The sequence below is a fragment of the Puma concolor genome, chromosome B3, assembly GCF_028749965.1.
Source record: "Puma concolor isolate L17-30 chromosome B3, mPumCon1.1.hap2, whole genome shotgun sequence".
In the NCBI taxonomy this organism is placed as follows: domain Eukaryota; kingdom Metazoa; phylum Chordata; class Mammalia; order Carnivora; family Felidae; genus Puma; species Puma concolor.
The window spans coordinates 42,837,241-42,862,186 of NC_141672.1; the positions used below are offsets into that span (position 1 = coordinate 42,837,241).

The window sequence follows — 24,946 nt, forward strand, 5'->3', positions numbered from 1 at the left end:
ATATGAGGAACTTTCCTATCCTGGTAAAATCAAACAAACATCTATTTTCTTAATATATATTTAATCCACTAATGCTCTACTAATCCATTTCCAAGTTCTCTAAAATTTTCTTCTTTTTTTGTAAAGACTTCCACATGCAGCAGAAGCTCCACAGTATAGCTAATCTAGTTGTTTAAGAGAGATTCCCTTCATGAGCTTGTTCTTTCTGCATGTGTTGCTTTCTGCATGTGTAGTGCATGTATGCGATGGTCAACTCCTAAGGGATTCGTCTCCTGAGCTGCTCAAAGTATTTTGGGTGCTGTGGGCTCATAGCTAAATTCTCTCCCAGAAGTGCTCTAAGCACCATCTAAAGTTATGCTCCTTCCTGGGGCAGCTCACAGCTTATGACTGGTAGGCACTGGGGGATGAAGGCCTAACCTCCTGTCTCAATAAAGAACAAATCCAAAGAAGAGTCACATGTGCAGAGCTCCTCTTGGACCAGCTGAGGCTTCTGAATTAATTGTACTTAGCTCAACTATCTTCTGTCCAGCTCTGCTTCCCTCTCCCTCCCAGTGTTCTCAGCATTTATTTCCCAGGGAACCCCACCTAGGAGATCCTAGGTGAACTTCTAGGAGTACCAGGTAAGTAAAACATGGTCCTGTCCCTGTCTCAAGTTACTCAGAGGCTGAAACACCAAAACAACACAAAAATACACATGCTGTATACAGGCAGAAGGTGGAGCGAGCTCCAGCACTTACTTTAGAAGACTCCACAGGGCCAGCGATGCTGGGACTCACCCTTGTCGGATGAGTTCAACTGATGGAAAAGGTGACAAGGTGAGCAAGTGTTATAGGTGGGTGCGACAGCATTGGCCAAGTCAGAAAGGTATGATGGAGCCTGGCTGGCTTCAAGTAACGGTAAACCTGTCAGTGTGGCTGAAGCATACCATGAGGCAAGAGGGGAGATAGAAAGTGTCAGAAATGAAGCTCAGAAAGCAGGATAAGTGCTATTACTAAGGGATAATCTAGAACTTCACCAAAAGCTTGGATTCTGGGGGTGCCTGGGGGGCTCAGTTGGCTAAGCAGCCGACTTCAGCTCAGGTCGTGATCTCACGGTTCATGGGTTGGAGCCCCGTGTCGGGCTCTGTGCTGACAGCTCAGAGCCTGGAGCCTGCTTCTGATTCTGTGTTTCCCTCTCTCTCTGCCCATCCCTCACTCGTGCTTTCTCTCAATCTCTCTTTCTCTCTTTCAAAAATAAAACATTTTTAAAAATTAAAAAAAAAAACACACACACCTTGGATTCTGGTGTCAGACGGCCTGGGTTTGAATGTCAAATCCACAACTCACCAGCTACATCACCACAGGTGAACTGCTAAATCTCCCCAAGCCTCAGTTTCCTCATCTAAGAATGAACATGACCTACCTCATAGATATTGCTAGGGAATTAAATAAGGTAATGCACATAAAGTGCTTTGTAGAGAACTGGGCTCAGAGTGGGCTTTCCAAAAAAAAAAAAAAAAAAATTATTTGTTGTTACAGGCTTTCTCTTACAGGGGATGGGAAATTATTAACAAATCATAAACAGATTTATACTTTTAGAAAATAGCTCTGATGAGGTGTCTCCTTTCTGCAGAAAGGTTCACACTGGAGAGGGAAATTTACAAGAGACTTAAAGCCAAGAGCCCAGGACTTGAAGCATGGGCAACTCATACAGAGTGAGAAAGGGGCCTGTTTAAGGGCAGCCGGAGCAGCAGCAGCAAGAGAGACAGGACAGAAATCAGCACAGGCTGCTGGGAAAGCCAAAGATGCCTGCAGGGAGGACTGGAGTCCCATTCTGAATATTGCAGACCATAAATTATAGGAAAAGCTCTGAGAGCTAAGTAAATAACATTCCAAGTGTTGCTGCAAAACATGCAATGCGAACATCCCTGAAAACTAACATGCTTGCTGTCTTCGTTCATTCAAAGACTACATCCTCAGGATTCTGTTTATCAAAGCCTATTCCTAAAAGCACATCCCTTATTCGCTTCCTAAGATACACCTCCCACCCAAAGAAGTGTTATAATGGATATTCTCGTACGAGTGAGTATTAATGAACAGCAATCAGGATGATTTGTAAAAAATATATTTAACTAAGCCTCAGGATAATTTAAGGAAAGTGTCTATATGCTCCAATCTACTTCTGGAAAATGAAAATTAAAGTTAAAAGTCCAGCCAGGGATACTGATCAATCAAATGTCAATATTTAGAACAATTATTGCCTAAGTTAAACTCAAAACTATATAAGTCAAACCTTTAATTATATAGTTAAACAAGTATGGAAGTTAAATCTTTAATATATATAAAAATTCATGTAGGGGCGCCTGGGTGGCGCAGTCGGTTAAGCGTCCGACTTCAGCCAGGTCACGATCTCGCGGTCCGTGAGTTCGAGCCCCGCGTCGGGCTCTGGGCTGATGGCTCAGAGCCTGGAGCCTGTTTCCGATTCTGTGTCTCCCTCTCTCTCTGCCCCTCCCCTGTTCATGCTCTGTCTCTCTCTGTCCCAAAAAATAAATAAATGTTGGGAAAAAAAATTAAAAAAAAAAAATTCATGTATATTAAAGTTAAACTTTTATTAAAATCATAATGAGATATCACCATATATGCAGCAGAATGGCTAAAATCAAGAGGAACAACAACACCAAATGTTCACAAACAAGTGGAGCAACCAGAACCCTCACACACTGTTGGTAGAGTGTGAAATGTGAGAATCGCTCCGGAAAAAATATCCGCCAGTTTCTTATAAAATTAAGTCCACGCATACTCTGTAAGCTAGTCATTCCATTTCTAGGTATTTATCCAGGAGAAATGAAAACATATGTCCACAACACGACTTGAACAAGAATATTCATTGCAACTTTTTTTTATGTACTGACAACTGGAAACAGCCCCGCCCCAAAACTGGAAGACTGGAAGAACACAGAATGGAATATTCATGCAATGGAATTCTATCCAACAATAAGAAGGAACAAACTACTGAAACAGACAACAAAAGAATCTCAAAAACATTATGCTGGATGAAAGAGACTTTACACAAAGGAAGCAAAGTGCATGAGTCTATTTCTATGAAGTGCTAAAACAGGTAAACCTAATCTATGGGAGGAAATAGAGCACTAGCTGCTGCTGAGGGAATAGAGGTAGGTATTGACTGAGCAGGGAACTTTCTAGGTGATGCCAATGTTTTATATCTTGATAGGGGTTTGGGTTACCCAGATGTATGCATTTGTCAACTCACAAACATACACTAATGATACGTGCGTTTCATTGTATGCAAGTTTTATGTTAAGAGGAAAAAAAATGCTTTATGCCCCCAAGAGAGAAGCAACTATACATAAAGCAAATATTAAAAAAGAAAAATAAAATAAAAACTAAACAAATATTGAAGTCTAGTTACTGATATACATAACGAAGTAATTAGGGGTTAGGGTACAGACGTCTGCAATTTACTTTGAAATGTGTCAAAAATGAGACGAATAGATGGATAGATGTATGATAAAGCAAGTATCATAATATGTTAATAGAACCTAGGTACGGATTTACAGGTTTCACTGTAAAAACCTTTCTACTTTCATGTAGGCTTTTAATTTTTCATTAAAAATGTTGCGAAGGTGCTTTTATTTTAGAAGACATAGATTCAAGGGGCACCTGGGTGGCTTAGTCAGTTAAGCGTCTGACTTCGGCTCAGGTCATGATCTCACAGTCTGTGAGTTCAAGCCCCATGTGGGGCGCTGTGCTGACAGCTCAGAGCCTGGAGCCTGCTTCGGATTCTGTGTTTCCTTTTCTCTCTGCCCCTCCCCCACTCACTCTCTGTCTCTCCCTGTCTCTCAAAAAATGAATAAACGTTAAAAAAAAATTAAAACACGACATGGATTCAAGTCAAAGGATGGAAGCTTAATCTCGCAACTGCCAAGGCCGGTTTCTCTGGGTGGGTCAGAGGCCAGCTGGAAAGTGAAAACCCTGATGAAAGTATCAGGGGTGGGGGAATGTAGGGTGCATGATGGGAAGAGCAGGGGTGCAGAATGTACCAGGACAAGGCTTCCCTTTCTTGCTCAATCTGGTATTCGGCAGACCAAATGAAATCCAACAGCTGAATATTCCATAGACTGAGCACTTCCCCATTAGCTTTGAAACTTAGACCTAGCAGACAGTCTGTGGGCAACTCAAACAAATAAATTAGCTAGCAGGTCTTTGCAGGGGTGAGCAGTAAGTGGTCTACATGTGCAGAGCAGAGTGGAGCAGGGGGGGTCTTCTTCCTCCTTCCTGTGGCACAGACAGGCAAAGCTGCTGTGAAAATAAACAAATGGATCTGTGGGGTTGAGGGGCTGTTTGGCTATGCTTGGGCTAAGCCCCCTGCCCTCTGATCCCACAATGTTTGTGGAGCCTATGTTACTGTCTAGCAACAGGGTCTATTTTTCTATCCCATGGCACTGGTGGATGCAGCTGTCTGTGGCTGATTTATAGGAGGAAGTCACCAGTAGGAGCCCCAGGAGGCTCTCACAGCCCCCATCTTCATTTTCACTTCCCAGTTCACAAGCAGCCATGGGAACTCAGGGGTGGGGTACTCAGTGAACTGAGGGGTGTTGGGGGCTTTATCCTTCAGGGAGGCACCCCTCACTCCCAAAGAAGCCCCAGAAGGCTGTCAGACTAGTCATTTTCTCTGCAACGGATTGGATTTAGATACTGTTTGCCATGCACATTTTTCATTGTTCTTCGTCTCTAGCTCTAGAGATGCTATTTCCCCCTTCAGGGGAGGGTTTAGAGGTGGGGCTTGGGATAAAAATGGACATCTTTTTTCTTCAGTTTATTAAAGTAACACTCCTCTACATTTGTGTACCTTAATGGAAGCAGTCCTGCCTTTCAAATACGTACGTAAGTATACAAAGAATCCAGAGTCTTTCCAAGAGGGGCAACCACAGAGAAAACACTTTCCATCCATTATTCTGTGCAATGCTTGCCATAGCCTATAGAATGGGTAGTATCATCTCCAGTTTGCTGTTGGGGAAACTAATGCCCAGACAGGTTGAGCGATCTTCATGAGACGCACAGTTAGAAAGCTTTAGAGCTTTCTGTCTGACTCCAAGTTCCACAGTGTGAAAAGCCATTACCCACCATTCAGACTGGGAGACACTTTCGCCCATATTGTTTATTTTATATCCATGGTAGAAGCCAATCAAGTAAATCCTCATTATCATAAGCTCCCTGAGATTTCTCTCTCAGGCTGAACTTCAAGAGCCAGTAACCCTAACAGCAATGATGTGGCAGGCTTTATATACGATGTGGCCCAGTCAGTTGAGCCTCTGACCTTTGATATCAGCTCAGGTTGTGATCTCGTGGTTGTGAGATCAAGCCCCACACTGGGCTCTGTGCTGACAGCACAGAGCTTGCTTGGGATTCTTTCTCTCCCTCTCTCTCTGTCCCTTCCCTGCTTGTGCCCTCTCTCTCTCTCTTTCTCAAAATAAATAAATAAATTTTAAGAAAATAAATATAATGGGGTACCTAGGTGGCTCAGTCATTTAAGCATCCAACTTTGGCTCAGATCATGATCTCATGGCTGATGAGTTCAAGCCCTGCATCAGGTTCTGTGCTGACAGCTCAGAGCCTGGAACCTGCTTCAGATTCTGTGTCTCCTTCTCTCTCTTCCCCTTCCCCACTCACTCACTCTCTCAAAAATAAATAAACATTTAAAAAATAATAATAAAACTAAAAATACTGATTACACTCAAAGCCATCACTAGGTATGAATCTGGCCTAAACTGTTAGTTGCAGTTTATGCCCCAATTTTGCACCCCAAACCCCATCAAAACCCCTGAATCATTAGCACCCTACCAAACCCCAGGAAAAATCCAAGGCTAGCCCTAAGTCGTGACTCTTGAGAAGCTAAGTAGCTCTCCAGAGCTTCCTTGAACACCAAATAAGGAGATTATACATGTTTTAATCTTTAATCTTTGTATATATAATTTATAACTTAATATTAATAACATAGTAATTTTAGTTATAGTAATAACTTTAAGTAATTTATAACTGAAATAATTTATTATTTAATTCTTATCACCACCCTACAAGGCAGATACCATGATCGTTTTACAGATAAAGTAATTGAGGCCCAGAGAAGTGAAGAAATGTCCAGCAGCCAGGGGTGCCAAGATTCACATCCAGGTCTGTCTCTCTCCTAAAGGAATCTAATAACCATGGTGTAGCAATTCCATTCTCAGACCTGTCATTGCCATGCTATACTTCTTCCTACAGGTTTCCCTTCCCCCTCTGCTATATATGAGTATCCACTGGAGAATGTGGGAGGAGCTAAAAGTGGAGGCAGGTGATAAGCATGTCTCAGCAATAGACTGGAGCCTGGAGGTAACTGCTGGGCTCGAGGGGATGGAGAGGAGGAGTCTGTGAGTGAGCACAGATTTCCAGTTTGATGGCCTCCCATAGGGTATCCCATCTCTTCACAAACACTGCAAAGCAGTAAATCCCTAACCACAAGAACACTCAGATAGCTTGTGGTCTTCTTCAGCTGGCCCACCGATGAATTTTCTTGGGTCTTTTAACTGAATTAAACTTCAACAATTAAAAATTAGATTTCACATTAAAAGCCCAATTTCTAGCTTCTCTCAAGAAATCAGAAGATTCAGCAAGACAAGGCTCATGTTCCCAAATGGCCAGGTCCAGCTGAACCGACAGTAATGGCTGCATGCCAGGATCTACATTCTCCAGTTTGCCCAGCATCACCACCATGTGCTAGTCTTTCCCCAGGGTCACCACCATGTCCCAGTCTTTCCCAGGCATTCAGACATTTACTTGGCTCCAGGAGCTTTTGAGTTGGCAACGTCTACATACGTACCAAGAAGCAAATATTCATTCAACAAGCATCTTAGGCCCTTGACTGGCAAGGCATAAGCTGCTACCAGGGATACGAGAAATATGATATGGCTCCTGCTTCCCAGACAGTATGGTCTAGTGGGAGATGTGAGTGAACATGCCCCCTAGAACATGAGCTCCCCAGGACAGGAACTATATCTATTCTGCTCACAGTTGTCTCTAGCACCTAGAAAGTACCAAGCACACAGATGCCCATTACTTATTGTTGAATGGAAGGAAGGATAGAACAAAGGAAAGAGAGAGTGAGAAGAGGGAGGGCGAGAAGCAGGCAGGCTGCTTCAGTCCCTTCTAGAACATTAAGCAAGAGATGACAGGGAGTTTGGCATGCAGGGCAGCCAGTGATTAAAGCCACAGAGAAGTGATACTAAGTGCTCTAGGAATACAGAGGAAGAATTTTTCTATGTGGCATGACCAAGGGAGGCTTTTCAGAAGAAAAGAGGCTTACTGGATGTTTAAAAACACTCCTGATATTTAAATATTTGCCCTCTCTTTAGTAACCTGGATTGACTTGTTGAGATTGCTTCATCTCAAAAGAGAAGGTCCAGGTCTAAAGCCCACAGACTGCTCAAATATGCTCCCTCCATCAGAACAGACTCTGGCCAGGAGGAGCATTGGATGGGACCCCAGGCTGCTGTTCCCATGAGCCACAGGGGCAGCCAGACCACAAGCTACTACAATGGTAGTCTGTGCAAAGAAACCTATCTGGTCCCAAGGCTCAGGAGGTGGGAGTGGGAGCAGCCTTTATTTCAAAGTGGACCGTGCAGAAGCTCCCAGTTTGGTACAGTGAAGTGCACTGACCTCAGATTTCTGATTGTTCTGTGGACAATTCTCTTGTTTCACCCTGAGCCATTCAGTGAAGCACAGGGGCATCTAGCCACCTCTGCCTCTCGCCTGGTCTTCTAGAGCTTCTGTCACACAGGGCCTCACTCTCTCTCCCCAAGGTAGGAGAATATGCGTCTGTTCAATATCTGAGGTCTTGATTCAAGTCCAACAACACACTGGGCTTTCCTGAGGACTCCTGGTAAGAAGACACTACTTATCTCCATTAACCTCTGACCCAGCTAAGATGAAACAGCTTCCATCTGCAGGCCTGAGTGCCCTTGTCCCTGAACTGAAGCTAAATAAAGTATGAGGGAGGGGGCAGGAACCTGGAGTGGCCCCAGACTCGCTGCCTTCATCCCCAGGGAACGGCTGCCCCCTCCCTCTCGGGTATATACAGCCCAGAGCCTGTTAATAGATGATGCCTTGGGAATCCCTCCAGGTGGCCTCGGGGTTAAGAACTACATCTGGAGGAAGCAGTGCCTCCTAGGAAGATGGAAGGGCCATAAACCCTCAAAGACCGTCCATTTGATTTATGTAATAATCATGGGAATGTTCATCTCCAACGGCAAAGCCATTCATCCAAAACTCCAGCCTCCTCTGTCTCCACACCTGACTTTCATTGGCTGTTCCCATGAGCTGTGAGCCAGGCTTTTTACGTGCAGCATCCCATTTAATTCCCTTCACAAGCCAGAGAGCCATATATTCTCAGGATGCTCTGTTTACAGATGAGGAAACAGAAGCTCAGAGAGATCAAGTGACTTGCTCGAAATCACAACTACTGGTTGCTGAGTTGTTCACAAGAGTGAGTGGCCCAGCTTAGAGCATACCATGTCTGCCTGACTACAAAGCCTATGCTTTTCACCCCTGTTCCACACTTCCCCAGCAATCACACCGGGAAGTGCCTATTTGGTTAAAAAGAAAAAAGTCCAGTTCATCCAGAGGCTACGATGATCCTGCCCTTCAGTTCTTTTATTGAAATCTTAATTTACAGGACAGCAGAATAGGAAATGTATTATCTGCCCTCTGAGAACTGTACTTCACTCCAGTTAATACTAGATGCCTGCTCGGAGGCATCACAATCCCAGACTTCAAGCTATACTACAAAGCTGTAATCATCAAGACAGTATGGTGCTGGCACAAGAACAGACACTCAGATCAATGGAACAGACTAGAGAACCCAGAAGTGGACCCACAAACGTATGGCCAACTAATCTTTGACAAAGCAAGAAAGAATATCCAATGGAATAAAGACAGTCTCTTTAGCAAGTGGTGCTGGGAAAACTGGATAGCAACATGCAGAAAAATGAACCTGGACCACTTTCTTACACCATACACAAAAATAAACTCAAAATGGATGAAAGACCTCAATGTAAGACAGGAAGCCATCAAAATCCTCAAGGAGAAAGCAGGCAAAACCCTCTTTGATCTTGATCGCAGCAACTTCTTACTCAACACATCTCCGGAAGCAAGGGAAACAAAAGCGAAAATGAACTACTGGGACCTCAACAAAATAAAAAGCTTCTGCACAATGAAGGAAACAATCAGCAAAACTAAAAGGCAACCAACAGAATGGGAGAAGATATTTGCACATGACATATCAGATAAAGGGTTAGTATCCAAAATCTACAAAGAACTTATCAAACTCAACACCCAAAAAACAAATAATCCAGTGAAGAAATGGGAAAAAGACATGATTAGACACTTCTCCAAAGAACACATCCAGATGGCCAACCGACACATGAAAAAATGCTCCACATCACTCATCATCAGGGAAATACAAATCAAGACCACAATGAGATACCACCTCACACCTGTCAGAATGGCTAACATTAACAACTGAGGCAACAACAGATGTTGGCGAGAATGCGGAGAAAGAGGATCTCTTTTGCATTGTCGGTGGGGATGCAAGCTGGTGCAGCCACTCTGGAAAACAATATGGAGGTTCCTCAAAAAACTAAAAATAGAACTACCCTACGACCCAGCAATTGCACTAGTAGTAAAATGGCATTTATCCAAGGGATACAGGTGTGCTGTTTTGAAGGGATGCATGCACCCCCATGTTTATAGCAGCACTATCAACAGTAGCCAAAGTATGGAAAGAGCCCAAATGTCCATCGATGGATGAGTGGATAAAGAAGATGTGGTGTATATGTATACAATGGAGTACTACTCGGCAATCAAAAAGAATGAAATCTTGCCATTTGCAACTATGTGGATAGAACTGGAGGGTATTATGCTAAGTGAAATTAGTCAGAGAAAGAAAAAAATTATATGACTTCACTCCTATGAGGACTTTAAGAGACAAAACAGATGAATACAAGGGAAAGGAAACAAAAATAATATAAAAACAGGGAGGGGGACAAAACAGAAGAGACTCATAAATATGGAGAACAAACTGAGGGTTGCTGGAGAGGTTGTGGGAGGGGAGATGGGCTAAATGGGTAAGGGGCATTAAGGAATCTACTCTAGAAATCATTGCTTCATTATATGCTAACTAATCTGGATGTAAATTTTAAAAAATAAAAAATATATATATTAGATGCCTGCTATCTGCCAGGCCATATTATTCCATGCAATACCCACTGTAAATACTACAGGAGGCATCACTAAGTATTAGACAGACCAAGAGTCTGTTTGTATCATTCTCTGAAATTTGTGGATTTTAATTCCCATAAGTAATAATTCTCTTTGAAGACGATAAGCAGTGATAATCAGAATGAATTAAAATTAATTTAAATAAAGAGAAATCAAAAGTATTTTTTTTAATGGTCTGCTGCTCGGTGGAGTTGACCAATCAATGGACTCAAAATGAAAGCAAGGCCACAAATCTGAGACCATAAAAGAAGTCTTTTTAAAAGGATAATTTAGGTAAATTTGGATGGGTCCATAAAGAGCCCCTTGGGGGTAAACTATGTCTTATTTGTTTTTATATTCCTAATGCCCAAGACGTAACATGTGCTGAGTGAAGAAGCATATGAATGAATGATTTGCAGGCTTTTCCAAGCAGAGGCATTTCCTGGGCTATGCCACGAGCATGCTATGCCAACTGCATAGCATATAAGCAAACTTAAATGAATTCATCACGGGGAAAAAATAACCTCTGAGGACTTTCTTCATACTGCCTAGGTACATGGAGGTGTGTTCTCTCATTTAATACAATAAGACTATGAAAGCTCTATTGTGCACCTTGAACAATGAGCAAAGGTTTATAGAGTTTAAGTGACTTACCAAAAAGCCCAGAGCAAGAAAGCAGTGAAGCCCCAATCCAGACTCGGGTGAAGGCTCTTGAGCGCACTGCCTCTCCCTCACCACACTTTCAAGGAGTTCGTGTTTCTCTGCTGAGGAGGACGCTGCAGTGGACCTCCAATTCTGCGAAGAAAGTCAAATGGCAAATCATTTTGCAAAGAAGAGAACTATAACCACTTAAAATGGAAGTGAGGCCACATTGTGACTAAACTGGAAGTTCTTAATCTTTTTTTTTTTTTAATTTTTTTTTTCAACGTTTATTTATTTTTGGGACAGAGAGAGACAGAGCATGAATGGGCGAGGGGCAGAGAGAGAGGGAGACACAGAATCGGAAACAGGCTCCAGGCTCTGAGCCATCAGCCCAGAGCCCGACGCGGGGCTCGAACTCACAGACCGCGAGATCGTGACCTGGCTGAAGTCGGACGCTTAACCGACTGCGCCACCCAGGCGCCCCAGAAGTTCTTAATCTTTTTATTTTGAACATCACCAGCCGGAGGAGAGAGGGCTGGGCACATCCCTGTCGTGCAGTCTGCCCTGTTAGTGCACGATTGGTGGAAAAGCAGACACTAAGAGCCCAGCAGTTAACCTCCTTACTCTCAGATTCTTGCTCTAAAACCAGCAAATAAAGCCCCTCGCTAGCACCTCCACCAGAGACTTTAGAGAAGAAATAAATGAACAAATAGATTCAAAGGGGGCATTATTGCTGTTTGTAACCAATTATAGGTTTGTTTTATCTTTCAGGAGATGAGGAGTATTAGGAGGATACAGATGGGGAAGAAAGTTGAAAGGACATTGTTTTTAAAAATGTGTGTAATTTTCTTTAAATTTAAATTTAAACTCCTTTAAACTCCTTCTTCTAGCTAACCCCAATTGGCTGTACAACCAGGCAAGTTTGAACTGTTAGTCCTGTACACGAATTAACAAAAATATTTTATTGTGTGTACCTTATTGCCCGATGCCCATTTTGCTGCCTGCACAATTTCTTTGCAAAAATTTCCAAGGTCCGATGCAACTGGTTTAATTTGGCCTGTAATTGAGCTTTGCAGACAGCTAAACTCTTTTTGAAGTAGGGTGGATAAAGAGGGAACCAGGGAAGCAGAGTTCCCTAAAAATCTTTCCATGTGCACACATTTTTTTCCAGCCTGGTGTGCTCTCTGAACCATTTCCTGCATTTAGCAGGTGGAGCAAGGGCTCATGTGAAGAAGGAAGCACACACATCATGACTCCTCACTGAGAGTCAGCTCTTTTACCCTCTGTTCCTGCTTCCCCCGTTGTGAACATATTTGCTGGATCAAAAATTGAGACACATGGTCTGGCCAGGAAAAATGAAATTAAGAAAATTAAGAATGCTCCAGAAAATCTAGGACATATGTTCTCCAGAGCTGTAGCAACCTGGCACTGTGTACACAGTAGGTGCCTAATAAATGCCTGCATTGAAAATCACAGCAGCATTCCAAACGGCACTTTGAATTTTCTTCAAAAATCTTATCTGCAGCTAAAATTTTTTCTAAACCCTAAATTCCTTCAGAACCCAGGAGTATGCTGATTTGCTATAGGCCTCTGCTGGGTCCATCCAACTTAAGTACCACTGTTTTCATTTTGAGATTTAAACTAAATCTAAAACTGAAACCTGGGGTAACCGGGTGCCTCAGTCCATTAAGCATCTGACTCTTGATTTCAGCTCAGGTCATGATCTCAGGGTCTTGATTGAGATGGAGCTCTGTGCTGGGCATGGAGCCTGCCTGAGATTCATTCTGTGTGTGTGTGTGTGTGTGTCTGTGTGTGTCTGTGTCTCAAAAAAAAAAAAAAAAAAAAAAAAACCCAAAATGAAACAAAATAAAACCTGAGGGCTCTCACTTAAATCCTGGGAACTTTAAACTATGGCTAAAGATGTACTATATTCTTTTCCACTTGAAAAATAAATAACTGGTTTGATAAGTAAAGTGCTACTCCAAACATACAACAGTAAAATGCCCCCAATGAAGTATTAACTGTTGGTGTGTTTAGATAAGAAATACATCGAGTCAAAATCAAGCTGCAATTACAGGACTTCAAAGCAAAATAATTTGGCTCGGCAATGTTCGCTCTAATCTCACATCAAAAGCAGCTGTATCATACTCAGCTTATGAAAAGAAAACAATTCTTTTGAACCAATGTGAAGCATGGGAAAACAAGGATAATATTTCCTGAAAACTTCAGGGAAATAGAGTCACACGTGGAACACACAGAGAATTTCAGAAGTTTCTATAAATATAAGATGCCTAGAAACACTACATTTCATGAAACAAGAACAAGCATAAAAACCCCAAAGGGAACATCCAATTTTCATTTTTAAGACTTCTAGAAGAGCATTCATATGAAAGAAATCACCATAGCTAAGATCCGTCCTGGACACCTGGGGATAGAGAGACGAGACACAGAGGTGAGAAGGGTGACATCCTAAAATTCATCCAACGAATCCCATTCTCTGGACTACAAAGTGGACCAGTACTTCTCACGCTTTAATGGGAAGGAAACCTGTTAAATGCAGAGTATGGTTCAGTAGGGCAGGGGCAGGGCCTGGGAGTCAGCATTTCTAACAAGCTTCCAGATAATGCCACTACTGCTGGTTCACGGACCACACTTTGAGCAGCAAGGATGTAAAACTTCTGACCTCTGAATCCCACACATCAATCACTCCTTGCAAAAAGCCAGCAGCCTAACTAGATAAAATGTGGCACAGTGTGCAACCCTGAGGAGGTAAGGGGTATTTTCATGTGTTAAATGACCTCCCTTAGAGCCAACACAACAATATAAAGCAAAACAAAAGCAGAACTTCAATGGCAAAGACCAGCTCATTAAAAGCATATCATTAGAGAGATTTAGATAAAAGGCAACTGAAGCCGGCTGAAGAGGGTGCTGGAGCTTTTACCTGAAGCTTTTGATTTCTCTGTAAAGTTTGGTGAAGAGTCGCAGAAGGAGGGCAGTCGAACAAGTTGGTAGCCAAAGTCATTATCCGTCCCAACTTTGACAGATTGAAAAACATCCATGTGAATTTGCACCAGAAACAGCTGACTTGGAGAAGATTTCATCATACTTAATGAAGATTTGTAAGTTCGTTATTTATATTATTAGGCTTATATTACATTGATTTGGGATATCCAAGAATCTAGTTCCAACACAAAAGGATCATAAGCTATGAAAATGTATGGGGCCTCACTAGGAAAGTCATCCACTGAAAAGAGTCTATTAATCTAAAACTGGTGACAATCACTCAACTGGATACTACTTGTTGGAGACAGACATTTATGGGAGGAGGGGGGAACCTGTTAGTACTTCATTCCTCGCTTAACACAGAAATAATAACATGGGGGAAAAAGCCATTTGAAAAGCAGATATTAGGCCTACATGAGTTCAAGGAGAAATGTAATTTTTCAACCTCCAGTGCAGAGGTTATTCTTACTTTAAGAACAGTAAACAAAACAGCCACTAAAAAAATCTATATTTTGTTGCTGATGCAATAAAATAAAAAACAGCAATAAAAAAAAGCAATATTTTCTCAACAGTCCCCAGCTAAAGCCCACATTAGTCAATGCTATGAGTTGAAAAAAGAGGATGTCTTTGCCAGCGGGTGGTAATGTTCAATTTTTCAAGAGAACAACTGTATGTCAGTGAAGGAAAATGTCAGCATATAATTTTATTACAGAAGGTTCTCCCACACATTTGCCTTGGTCCTTATAACTCTAGCATCAGATTTCAGAAGGGTCATTGGTCAAAACACTGCCTTCTTTGGGGGCACCTGGGTGGTTCAGTCAGTTAAGCCTCCAACTCTTGGTTTTGGCTCAGGCCATGATCTCATAGCACCTGAGGTCAAGTCCCACATCAGGCTCTGTGCTGATGGCGTGGAGCCTGCTTGGGATTCTCTATCTCCCTCTCTCTCTCTCTCTCTCTGCCCCTCCCCCACTCTCTCTCTGTCTCTCTCAAAAACAAATAAATAAACATTTTTTCTTGCCTCATGAAGAACTCATTTCCAGCGAGAAGTGAGATCTGGAAAGTGAGTATGGTATAAAGAACTGGGCAGAGACTGGGAGATGCTGGAGACCCACTGGAAAGTGCCTCAGTGAGGGCAGGAGTTCTGTCTGGTTGGATCACCAAAGCGGCCACATCACCGAGAACGGTGCATGAATGTGTAAACCCAGCTTCGTAAATCTGACCACCAGGCTTTACTTCTCTCATTGGCCGAGTAGGGAGTTAGAACCCAACATGGTCCCTCTCCATTAAGATTCAGTAACGTCCTTCTACCATTAACATTCCAGGATTTTATGACTATTGCTGTGTATGGCAGAAACTTCACGGGATACATATTCCCAATGTTAGAATATCCTAAAGATTGGCTTCCTGCTGAAACAGGCAGGATAAACTGGACTAGTCTCCATTTTAACCACTCTTCAACAGACAAGAGATATTCAAGTCCATTTTTAGGCTGGACAAGAGGGAGCCTCCTGCTCTCTAGGCATTCTATGCTAACTTGTGTTTGAGCGCATGAAATGCTTGGCTGAGTCTCTGAAGAAGCCTGGACTTCGCAAAACCTTGGACATATTTTTTTCCAGGCCAATGAGGCTAGAATCCAAGGAATTTCCCAAAGGGAGCTCCTCTGCTGAAGCTATACCAAGGACTATACCCCCAAATAGTCATGCAGTTGCCCATGTATACATTGCTCCTGCATCAAGTGCCAGAAAGCCTTCCCCAACCTCTCTGACTAGTCACATCTCCATATCAAGAGCGCTTATACCCCGTATCCCTCCCTTGCATGGCACTTAGCCCAAGGGAAATTGCACAGTTGTGTACTTATTTGAGTATACTAGACTCCAGCTTCAAGGGCTCATCATCCATGACTACTGTTGCTTACCATTGTCTGCCCAGCATTTAGCATTTGGCACATGTTAGACACCTAACAAACACTGAATGAGTAAGTGAATGATTTAAGTGACCTGCTTAACTAGGGGAAAAAGGGGAAGTGCCTAGAACACCTAAATATTCCTTCTAATTTTAATACCAGGAACAAAGCCCTGTGGGCTTTCTATAGAAAGGCAATTTCAAAATCAACCGGGCATCCTCGTGCCACCAAACTGAAATATAATCCCATGTGCCGTGGTCGGCATCCAGATGCGTAGCCCACATCATGGCAGGGTACTAGTGAAAACATGTGCTTCAGATCCTTTCAGAGCTGGGTTCAAGCCTTGGCTTTTCCACATGACGGCTCTGTGACCTTGCAGAAATTGCTGAATCTCTCTAAGCCTCAGTCTTTCTTATCTATAAAATAAGACTCATTCATAGGACTGTTGGAAAGATGAAATGAGAATACATCCAAAGTGTTTAGCAAAGTGTGGGAAATATGGAGAGTGTTAGGAAAATGTTAACTCTTCCATGGGGAGCCTGGGTGGCTCAGTCGGTTAAGCGGCCGACTTCGGCTCAGGTCATGATCTCGCGGTTCGTGAGTTTGAGCCCTGCGTCGGGCTCTGTGCTGACAGCTCAGAGCCTGGAGCCTGCTTCGGATTCTGTGTCTCCCTCTCTCTCTCTGACCCTCCCCTGCTCATGCTTTGTCTCTCTCTGTCTCAAAAATAAATAAAACATTAAATCAAATTGTTTTTTTTTTTAAAAAGAAAATGTTAACTCTTCCCAAATGTCATTCGTCGTGTCCTGAAATCAAGCATAGCATCCGTACAGCCAACAGAAAATACTCAAAAATAATGATTCTCAAACATTTTCAATCCTATGACCATTTTCTATCATACCTGGATCTTGCTGTTTTGGTTTGATAATCCTGCAATTCAGTGAGGAACATCTTGGATGAGATCTCATAAATAAATCATTGGCTTATCCCAGAAAGAGAAACTGAGAAATTGTTAAGAGGTGGCATAAGACCCTAGCCAGGGGCCACATAAACATCCCCGTGCTTAAACACCAGGCTGGAAGAACAGAGTGCGATGTTGTGATTGGAAGGTCAGGAGGGCACTTACTTTACTTTGACTTTCTCAGCAGCCCCCGGGGCCCCCACAAATACTGCCCTCTTGATAACAAACTTCCCAACATTCATTTGCCCCCTGTCCTGGGCCAATGTGACAGTTCAAACCAGATCCAGTCTCTGGATCTACTACAACAGAGCATTTGAGGATGGCAAGATTAGTAAACTTCAAAAGGTTAGAAGGACTTGATAAGCCAAGGGCAGGGGTGGGGATATTTATTTAAAAGCTTACAGTGCCTGAAATATTCCATTTGAGGCCCCTCATCACCCCCTACCACCCCCACCTTCTTTCCCCTTGACCTTTCTGCGACCCTCTCTCAGCTCTGGAGGCTTCTTGCCTTGGGTCAGCTGCATTTCCAGACATAATGCCTTTTTTTTTTTTTTTTTTTTTGCCTAGTTAAGGTTCCAGAGACATCCCTCTCCTCAGGGTCCCTTGAGGGTTTAAAAAAGGAGATCAACATTTACATTGGTAAAATACACTCAGCTGTGGGGAGGGTTTAATCTTTTTTACAACCTTCCCCTGCAGCTGTGCTGTCCGCTTACCCCCCACTGGCCCTCTGCCTTCCTGGAAATAGCTCTCCCCACACAGCACTGATCCCAGCCTCACTAAATATAGTTAAACCGAGATCTCTCAGAAGTCTCCTAACCAGATGGGATAACTTCAGTGGGGTCAATGCTTCCAGGAAAAGAGCACAAGGACGGACAGAAGGGGACCTCCTCGTGAAAATAAAGCCCTACTAAATGATCCTGTCTGCTCAGGGAGGGGCATACAGAGAGAAGCACCAGGGTTAGGGAGAGGTGGAAGATTCTTTGGTGGGAGCCATCAGGAGGGGAAATAGTCTTTCCTGACATTCCTCCCTGAAGCAACCAAACTAAATTCCTACAGCCTTTCCCTCCCTCTTTTGTATTAATTTTTTCAAAAATATGTAGGAAATAGAGAATGAATCAGCCCAAAAAGTTCCTGGGCAACAATTCAGATCCAACTGGGCCTCTTTCACAAGTCGAAAGAAGAAAACAAGAACAAAGGAGAGAAATGGTTTGTTTAAGGGGAAAAAAAAAAATGTTCCTTAAAAATACAACCTTAAAGTCACTCAGAGGTCTACTTTAAGTATGCTTTAGGAAATAAGGAAACCTGGCATCACAAAAATAATTTTTTTTCCCCACCAAGCTTAGAGGTGGCCCTTACCACATCCAGAATAGAATTCCACATTATCACCATTCAAAACCCTACATGCTCACCTTTGGATTCTGGGTCATGACCTGAATTTTCCTGTTACAATGGCAAGCTGTGGTTTACCATTCAACTTTTAAGGAGTCACAGAATGAAATAACGATTTGGAAAAGATTAAAGTACAGCATGAAGACAGCGAGCTAGGTGAGCAACACAAAGATGGACAAAAAAGTAGCGGCATATTCACACAAGGTAAATTACAGCAGTTAAAATATTATGGACTACATGTTTCAACACGGATAAATCCCCAGAACAGAATGTTGAACAAAATAAGCAAAGTATGGGAATCATACAGTCTGATGCTATTTATGTCAAGTTTAAAAACAGGCAAAATTTGACTGTACACTATTTACGGATAAGTACATATATTTATAGATACATATGTAAAGTATAAAATGTGTGGAAACAAATGATGAATGCCAAAGGCGGAGTAGTGTTTTCCTCTGGGGAAGAGGGAGGGGGAAGGAATCCTCAGGGCACTTCACTGTACCTGTTTCATTTCTCTTAAAGGTGATGTGAAACAGATATGGCAAAAAAAATAAAAAATAAAAAAAAATAACAAGGATTTGAGGAGCTTCGGTGAGTAAGTGCTCGTTAGTGTGTGTTTAGTGTTTTACTGCATGCTTGAGACATTTCATCATAAATATGTTAAGAATCTCAGGCAAGAGTCTTCATATGAAAGTCAGTGCAGAACTTCAGACACCCACTGAGTTCAATTATAGGACTTCCTGTACTTCCCCAAATATCTTCAAGGACCTCAGATAGGGCCTCTGTGGTGGGAGGGCTGCAATCTTCATCCTAGCACAACCCTAACCAGCCTTGGGTGCGGGAATGCCTTTTTAAGGCACTTGTGAAATCATTTCATCTGAAGGAGTCACGAAAAAGCAAGCATTAGGTATCTAAAAGCTTCCATTAGGAATTCTTAGGAGGAAATGGAATTTAACAAGCCTCCTTCAGACTAAAACATGGATACTTGCAAACCTGGTCTTTTGTCAATTCCACTACTGGGAGAGGCTGGCTCTCTCCCCAGCTTGGATGCCTAGTGAGTGACATAATCTTGGGTAAAACCATTCACGTCCCTGGGCCTCACCTACTTCATCTGGGCCTAGAAGACCTTTCATGTCTAAGTTTGAGAATCTATGGTTCAAACTGGAGAATTAAGAAAACAAGGCAGATGTGGGCAGGTAACAAACGCTACCTCCCAACTATAATTTATTCTAAGGGTGCTGGCATCTCTTCATACGTGGCCCTAACCCCCAAACACACACCTATCTCCCCCACAAGGCTTCCATAGCTCAATCGTCACCGACGGACACTCCTTCAGATTAAATGCCACGTTAAAATGCAAACGATACCTAGGACCACAATCACACCTCAGCCTCAGCAACGTGGATTATCTCTTCATTCACACACAACCACTTTAACATAGGTGAGAAAACTTCAGTGATTTGCCCAAGAAAACACGGTTCTTGAGGGGGAAACCCAGGTTTCAAGGCCAAATCGTCAAGATTTCAAGCTTAGGTCCTTTTCAGGACAAAGCACTTGCCTCAGATTAGCATTAAGAGGTGACAGCATCCCAGAAGAAAGCAAGAGTTAGGGGGTAGGGAAGGATGGACAAGGAGATGCGAAGATGCATCTGTAGGAGAGTGAAAGGCACTGAAAATCCCTTTGTCCCCTTTGTCATTTTGTGTAAGGCCAGTTCCCTTCACAACCTTAGGGGTTTCAACATGGCACAAATCATCACGGGTCTGGAAACAAGCTACTGAGGTGTGCAAGACTGTTATTTCTATTCCGAGTCTTCTGACTACAGGCAAGCAACTGTGCAACCCAGGAGAGAGGATTTGTGTCAATCACTATGTGCAGCCCTTGGCATTGTAAGTGATCAGTGAACGATAGCAATGATTAAAGTGTGGATGACAACGACGCTGAGGACCAAATCAAGAAATGACCCAAGGTCACTCCAAAACATTGTATAGAAAATGCTACCCAACTTCATCAATAAAAAAAAAGAAGAAGAAGAAGAAAAGAAAATGTTATGCAATCTGACAGGTGCACCACGGGCCTTTCATTATTCATGATATTTTCAACAGTTAAAACCGTTTTAACATGATTCAGTCTCTTTCCCTGTCCAAAGTGCTAGGTTCAAACAGGTTTGCTCGACAAACATAATCCTCCCTGTCTCTTTTCTAAAGGATTTTTAATCCCTAAGAGAAACAACAGCAAATAAGCAGAGGGGCCTTCTCCAAGTTTCATCCCATTGGTCAATCAACCTTATTTGTAAGAAGAAAATAAAAGAAAGGGATAGACTAACAGGTACTTCCACATATTAAGCAAATTAAATGGACACTTTAAATAGGAAAATAAAGTGTTTGTATTCCTTTCATTAGGGAAACTCACAATATTATATTGCAAATGCCTATTATAAAGCAAAGATTGTCTTTCACCTCCCTGGGATGTCCCTTATAATAGGAGTTGTACGTTAGGTTCCTTACAAAATCTCACAATACTAAGGTGTTTTCTCATTTATTTTATTTTGAATTTCAAGGTGCTTTGAGAGTAAGGCACAAAAGCCCTAAAACAACCCCAATCCATGATTGTTTGGGGGTACTTACAGATGTCAGTGTGGAATTGGTTAAAAAAAGGAAACAAAAGAAATGTAACCCAAATTTAGTCATTTGTTCTTGTAGGTAAAGACTTACATTTGCAACTACTGAATGTAGTTAACAATAAGCCAACAAGCCTTTAAAAGTAACTTTTAAAAGTAGGACCTTAGGTGGTTACATTTTAGAGATCACAAGTACGTACCTACATGACCATAAAAATTCAACTACCTAATGTTAGCCAAATAAATACTTGTTGCTTGGCACAGTGGTTCTTATGACCACATTAAACAGGTACTCAAAAGTGCTATTTTTCAAATAACTTAGAGGTAAGAATTATGAGCTCTGGAAAGCTGTATCAGGTCACCGAAGCAGAAATCACTCACACACACACACACACACACACACACACACACACACACACATACATGTAAAGAGAAAATAAATAAAATTATTTTTGGAAACTGGGAATGGAAAAAGTAATATTTCTGTTTTATTATTTTAGACATATCATCTTAAATATAGATGAGTACTTGTATTAAGTAAATATCAGTTAATATTTAACTAGCTCAACTAACATTCGTGAAAGTATATAAGGAATTTTCAAACTGACCAGATCCCTTTTTTTGGCTCTTAATTGTCTTTTATTCCTATATTCAGGTATATATAGTATGTAGTAGTTAAGCAAATGGGACTGCACTTAAAAAAACAAACACAAATAAATCATTCATAGCCTTTGGTGGGGGGAAAAAAAGAAGACAGAAGCCACTTGCTGGAGCACCCGTGTGAGACGAGCACAGCATCAGAGACCTCAAGCCTTCCTGATTCCAGCATCTCCCCGCAGGACTCTCCTTTGAAACATACTATACAATGAGATTTTCCTCCACCAATCTTAAAGGTGGCTGGCTCTGAATTAAACCACCCTTCTCCCGTATCAGGCTAGCAGTAGCCTGTAGAGAACAATGAGGCCTGTAGAGAACATTTTGTTGTGTTGTGTTTTATTTCTAACATCCCTAAAAGTCTGAAGAGGGGCACCCAATAACCATGATAAACTGGAGAAGCCAGAATGAATTAAAAATAGCTTATGAAGATTCTGACTCTATGTCATAAAACTCGACTCTATACCGAATCATAGAACTGGAGCAAGAAGAAATCCTAGAGATTTTCCAGGAAACACTTCTGATTCAAGGTAGAAAAAAAAAAAAAAAAAAAATCCCTTCACACATTTTTCTTGTGTTCGAAATAAGGTATTTCCTTTAGGTCCTGAGAAAAGCTTACCAGACATTTTTCCCCAGGCTAAGTAGAACCAAAGCCCCTCTTTCTACTGAGATTAAAATAAAATTAAGTTTAAAGCTCTTAATACTTGCCGATCTTTTTGAGTGAACTGTTAGCTTTGATATACAGGAAAGGTAGACACATTTTCACACTTCATTGGCATCACTACATCTACAAGACACCTGCAGCTCCTCCCTGACTTCATGTCATATGGTCACCATTTGAGGTCACCCCAACTGAAAATTCAATTCATACTAAATCATCTAGGAGACTATAGCTACGGGCCTGAGAGCTTCACATGAAAGAATCCTTACAATAAAGTGGGTAGTGTGTTATCCTCAAACTTTTAGTTCTGTTATTGTTTTTAAAGCCAAAAATATATTTATAGATACAAATAGAATTCTACATGAGATTCTAAAACTTAAAGCATTTCCAATTTTGCTATTTTAAGTCAATAGTGTGTGTGTGTGTGTGTGTGTGTGTGTGTGTGTGTGTGTGTGTGTGTGAGTGTGTGTGATAGTTGCAGCTGTAGATTTTCCATGTGATCAGAACTTTTCCACTCCAACTTTCAACCAATAACAGGGTAGAAGAAAGTGAAATCAGGCTGGTGAACCACCAATTCAAAATTCTTGAAGATAGTAAAGGCAAGGACACAAAAGATGAATGTTCCAATACATAGCCCACATCCCATCCCTTTGGGTGATATTCAAACTTGGGTAAATATTGTAGATAAAACTCTAACTTTAGGCACTTTGGGCAACATTCAGAGAAACAGAGTCATGAATGAACCTGAAAGTACTGATTTTTAATGAAACAGAAGCTGGTTAAGATGAGATGCAATAAAGGTGAGGAACACAATATATTGAGACTTCTCAAAGAGTATAAGAGTACGAAAGTCGAGTCAAAAGGGGTGCCTAGAAAAGGACAGGTTGAGGAAAGAAGTATGGGGAAGATTACTCTAATCAGTGAAAAAGAGACTGAAATTTGAAGCATCGTGTACCTAAGGAATGATTCCAAATGGTTTGGAATCTAAAATCCCAGGAATTAAGTACTTAATGTACCCATGGAAATCAGTTTTCACTTGAACTCACGAGTTGTTTCTGAAATGTATCCAAGAAATGTATTTTCCTTCAGGATGAGGGAATCCATACCCGTAAATGAAGGGGGAGGGGGAAAACTGTGTTATGCTAGGTCACAAAGCTCTACCATGAGCCGTCTTCATGTGTCTTTGTGGGTCTTTGGCTCTTACCTTGGGAATCCTCACACTATGGAAAAGTGGAATTTTCTTTTTTTTTTTTTTTAATTTTTTTTTTCAACGTTTATTTATTTTTGGGACAGAGAGAGACAGAGCATGAACGGGGGAGGGGCAGAGAGAGAGGGAGACACAGAATCGGAAACAGGCTCCAGGCTCTGAGCCATCAGCCCAGAGCCTGACGCGGGGCTCGAACTCACGGACCGCGAGATCGTGACCTGGCTGAAGTCGGACGCTTAACCAACTGCGCCACCCAGGTGCCCCGGAAAAGTGGAATTTTCAATGTAAACATCTGGTGGGTGAATGATACGTGGATGTGGCACCAGTTTTGTTCTTATTCATTGGGAAAAGGAAGAACAAAGAACAGAAAATTGACCAATGGGATTCTGATTTAGGCTTTAAGAAAAGTGTGATCCAAAATCTACTGTGGCAAGGGAATTCTCATCCTTCCCTTTGGGGGTTGATCAAATCACAAAAGCTGCAATGTTGCCTTGATTTAGATGAAGGGAATGTATCTGCTTCTTCCACCAAGCTTTATGCACCATGAGGTCAGTTCCACCCCATCTGTGATAACTTAATACTGATTCCTACTGAGCATTAAAAAGTTTTGTTTCATTTTTTTGTTTCATGTTTTCCACTTTAGAGTCAATTTTTTTTCATTGCTTGATAAGGGGGGAAATGGTGCCCCTAAGACCAAAAAAATATTTTAAGTCACATTTTCTTTCTTATTACTTCATGTATTACTTAATCATCATTTCTTAATATTTTACATTTTCTTCATAGTTTAACCTGTACCTCAAATCATCATCTCAGTTCACATCTTGAACAAGAAGGAAAAACTAAATACATGGGCTTGGAAGTCGGGTAAATCTCTGCTCAAATCTATATCCTGCCACTTATTAGCTATATGATCTTTTCAAGTTAATTAGCCTCTCTGAAGGTAATAGTATCTACTTTACATAGTTATCGTTAAGATTAAAATGAGGAGGAAATGCATTTAGCAGAATACTCGGCACACAGTAAATATCCAATAAATTTGTTTAAAAACATTCTTCCTAGGGGTGCCTGGGTGGCTCAGTCAGTTAAGCGTCTGACTCTTGATTTCACCTCAGGTTTGTGAGTTCAAGCCCCACCTCAGGCTCTGCGCTCACAGCACAGAGCTTGCTTGGGATTCTCTCTCTACCCCCCTCTCTCTGCCCCTCCCCTGCTTATATTTGCCCTCTCTCAAAATAAATAAACATTAAAAAAAATTCCTCCTATCTTTTTATAGTCACCAGATTGGCAAAAAGTTAAAGGTTGTCAATACTAAGCATTAACAAGGATATGCACAACACAGACTCCCTTATTTGACTGCAGGAAATATATAGCAGATTTAAGATGGTGGCCAGAAATTATTGCTCTTATATTTACCACCAAAAGATTTGGGGGGTCTATGTCCCCTCCCTTTGATTCTGGGCAGGCTCTGTGATTACTTTGACCAATGGAATGTGGCAGAAAGGATGCCACGTGAGTTTCTAGGTCCAGACCTGCCACTTCCAAACTCTTAGAACTTTTGTTCTTGGGACCCTGAACTACCATATGAGAAGTCAGGCTACCCTGTGGCCACCATTCTGTGACAAGCCC

At 41.8% G+C, this 24,946-nt stretch overlaps 1 protein-coding gene across 1 annotated transcript in view; it reads right to left on the reverse strand.

Moving 5' to 3' along the window:
- Positions 1-24,946, reverse strand: part of LOC147579934 (uncharacterized) — a 165,336-nt gene that overhangs the window by 51,060 nt on the left and 89,330 nt on the right. Inside the window, exon 2 of the mRNA XM_086709640.1 lies at positions 10,944-11,084. Within this exon, the coding sequence (XP_086565766.1) occupies positions 10,944-11,084 (141 nt within the window). The remainder of the gene's footprint in view (positions 1-10,943; positions 11,085-24,946) is intronic.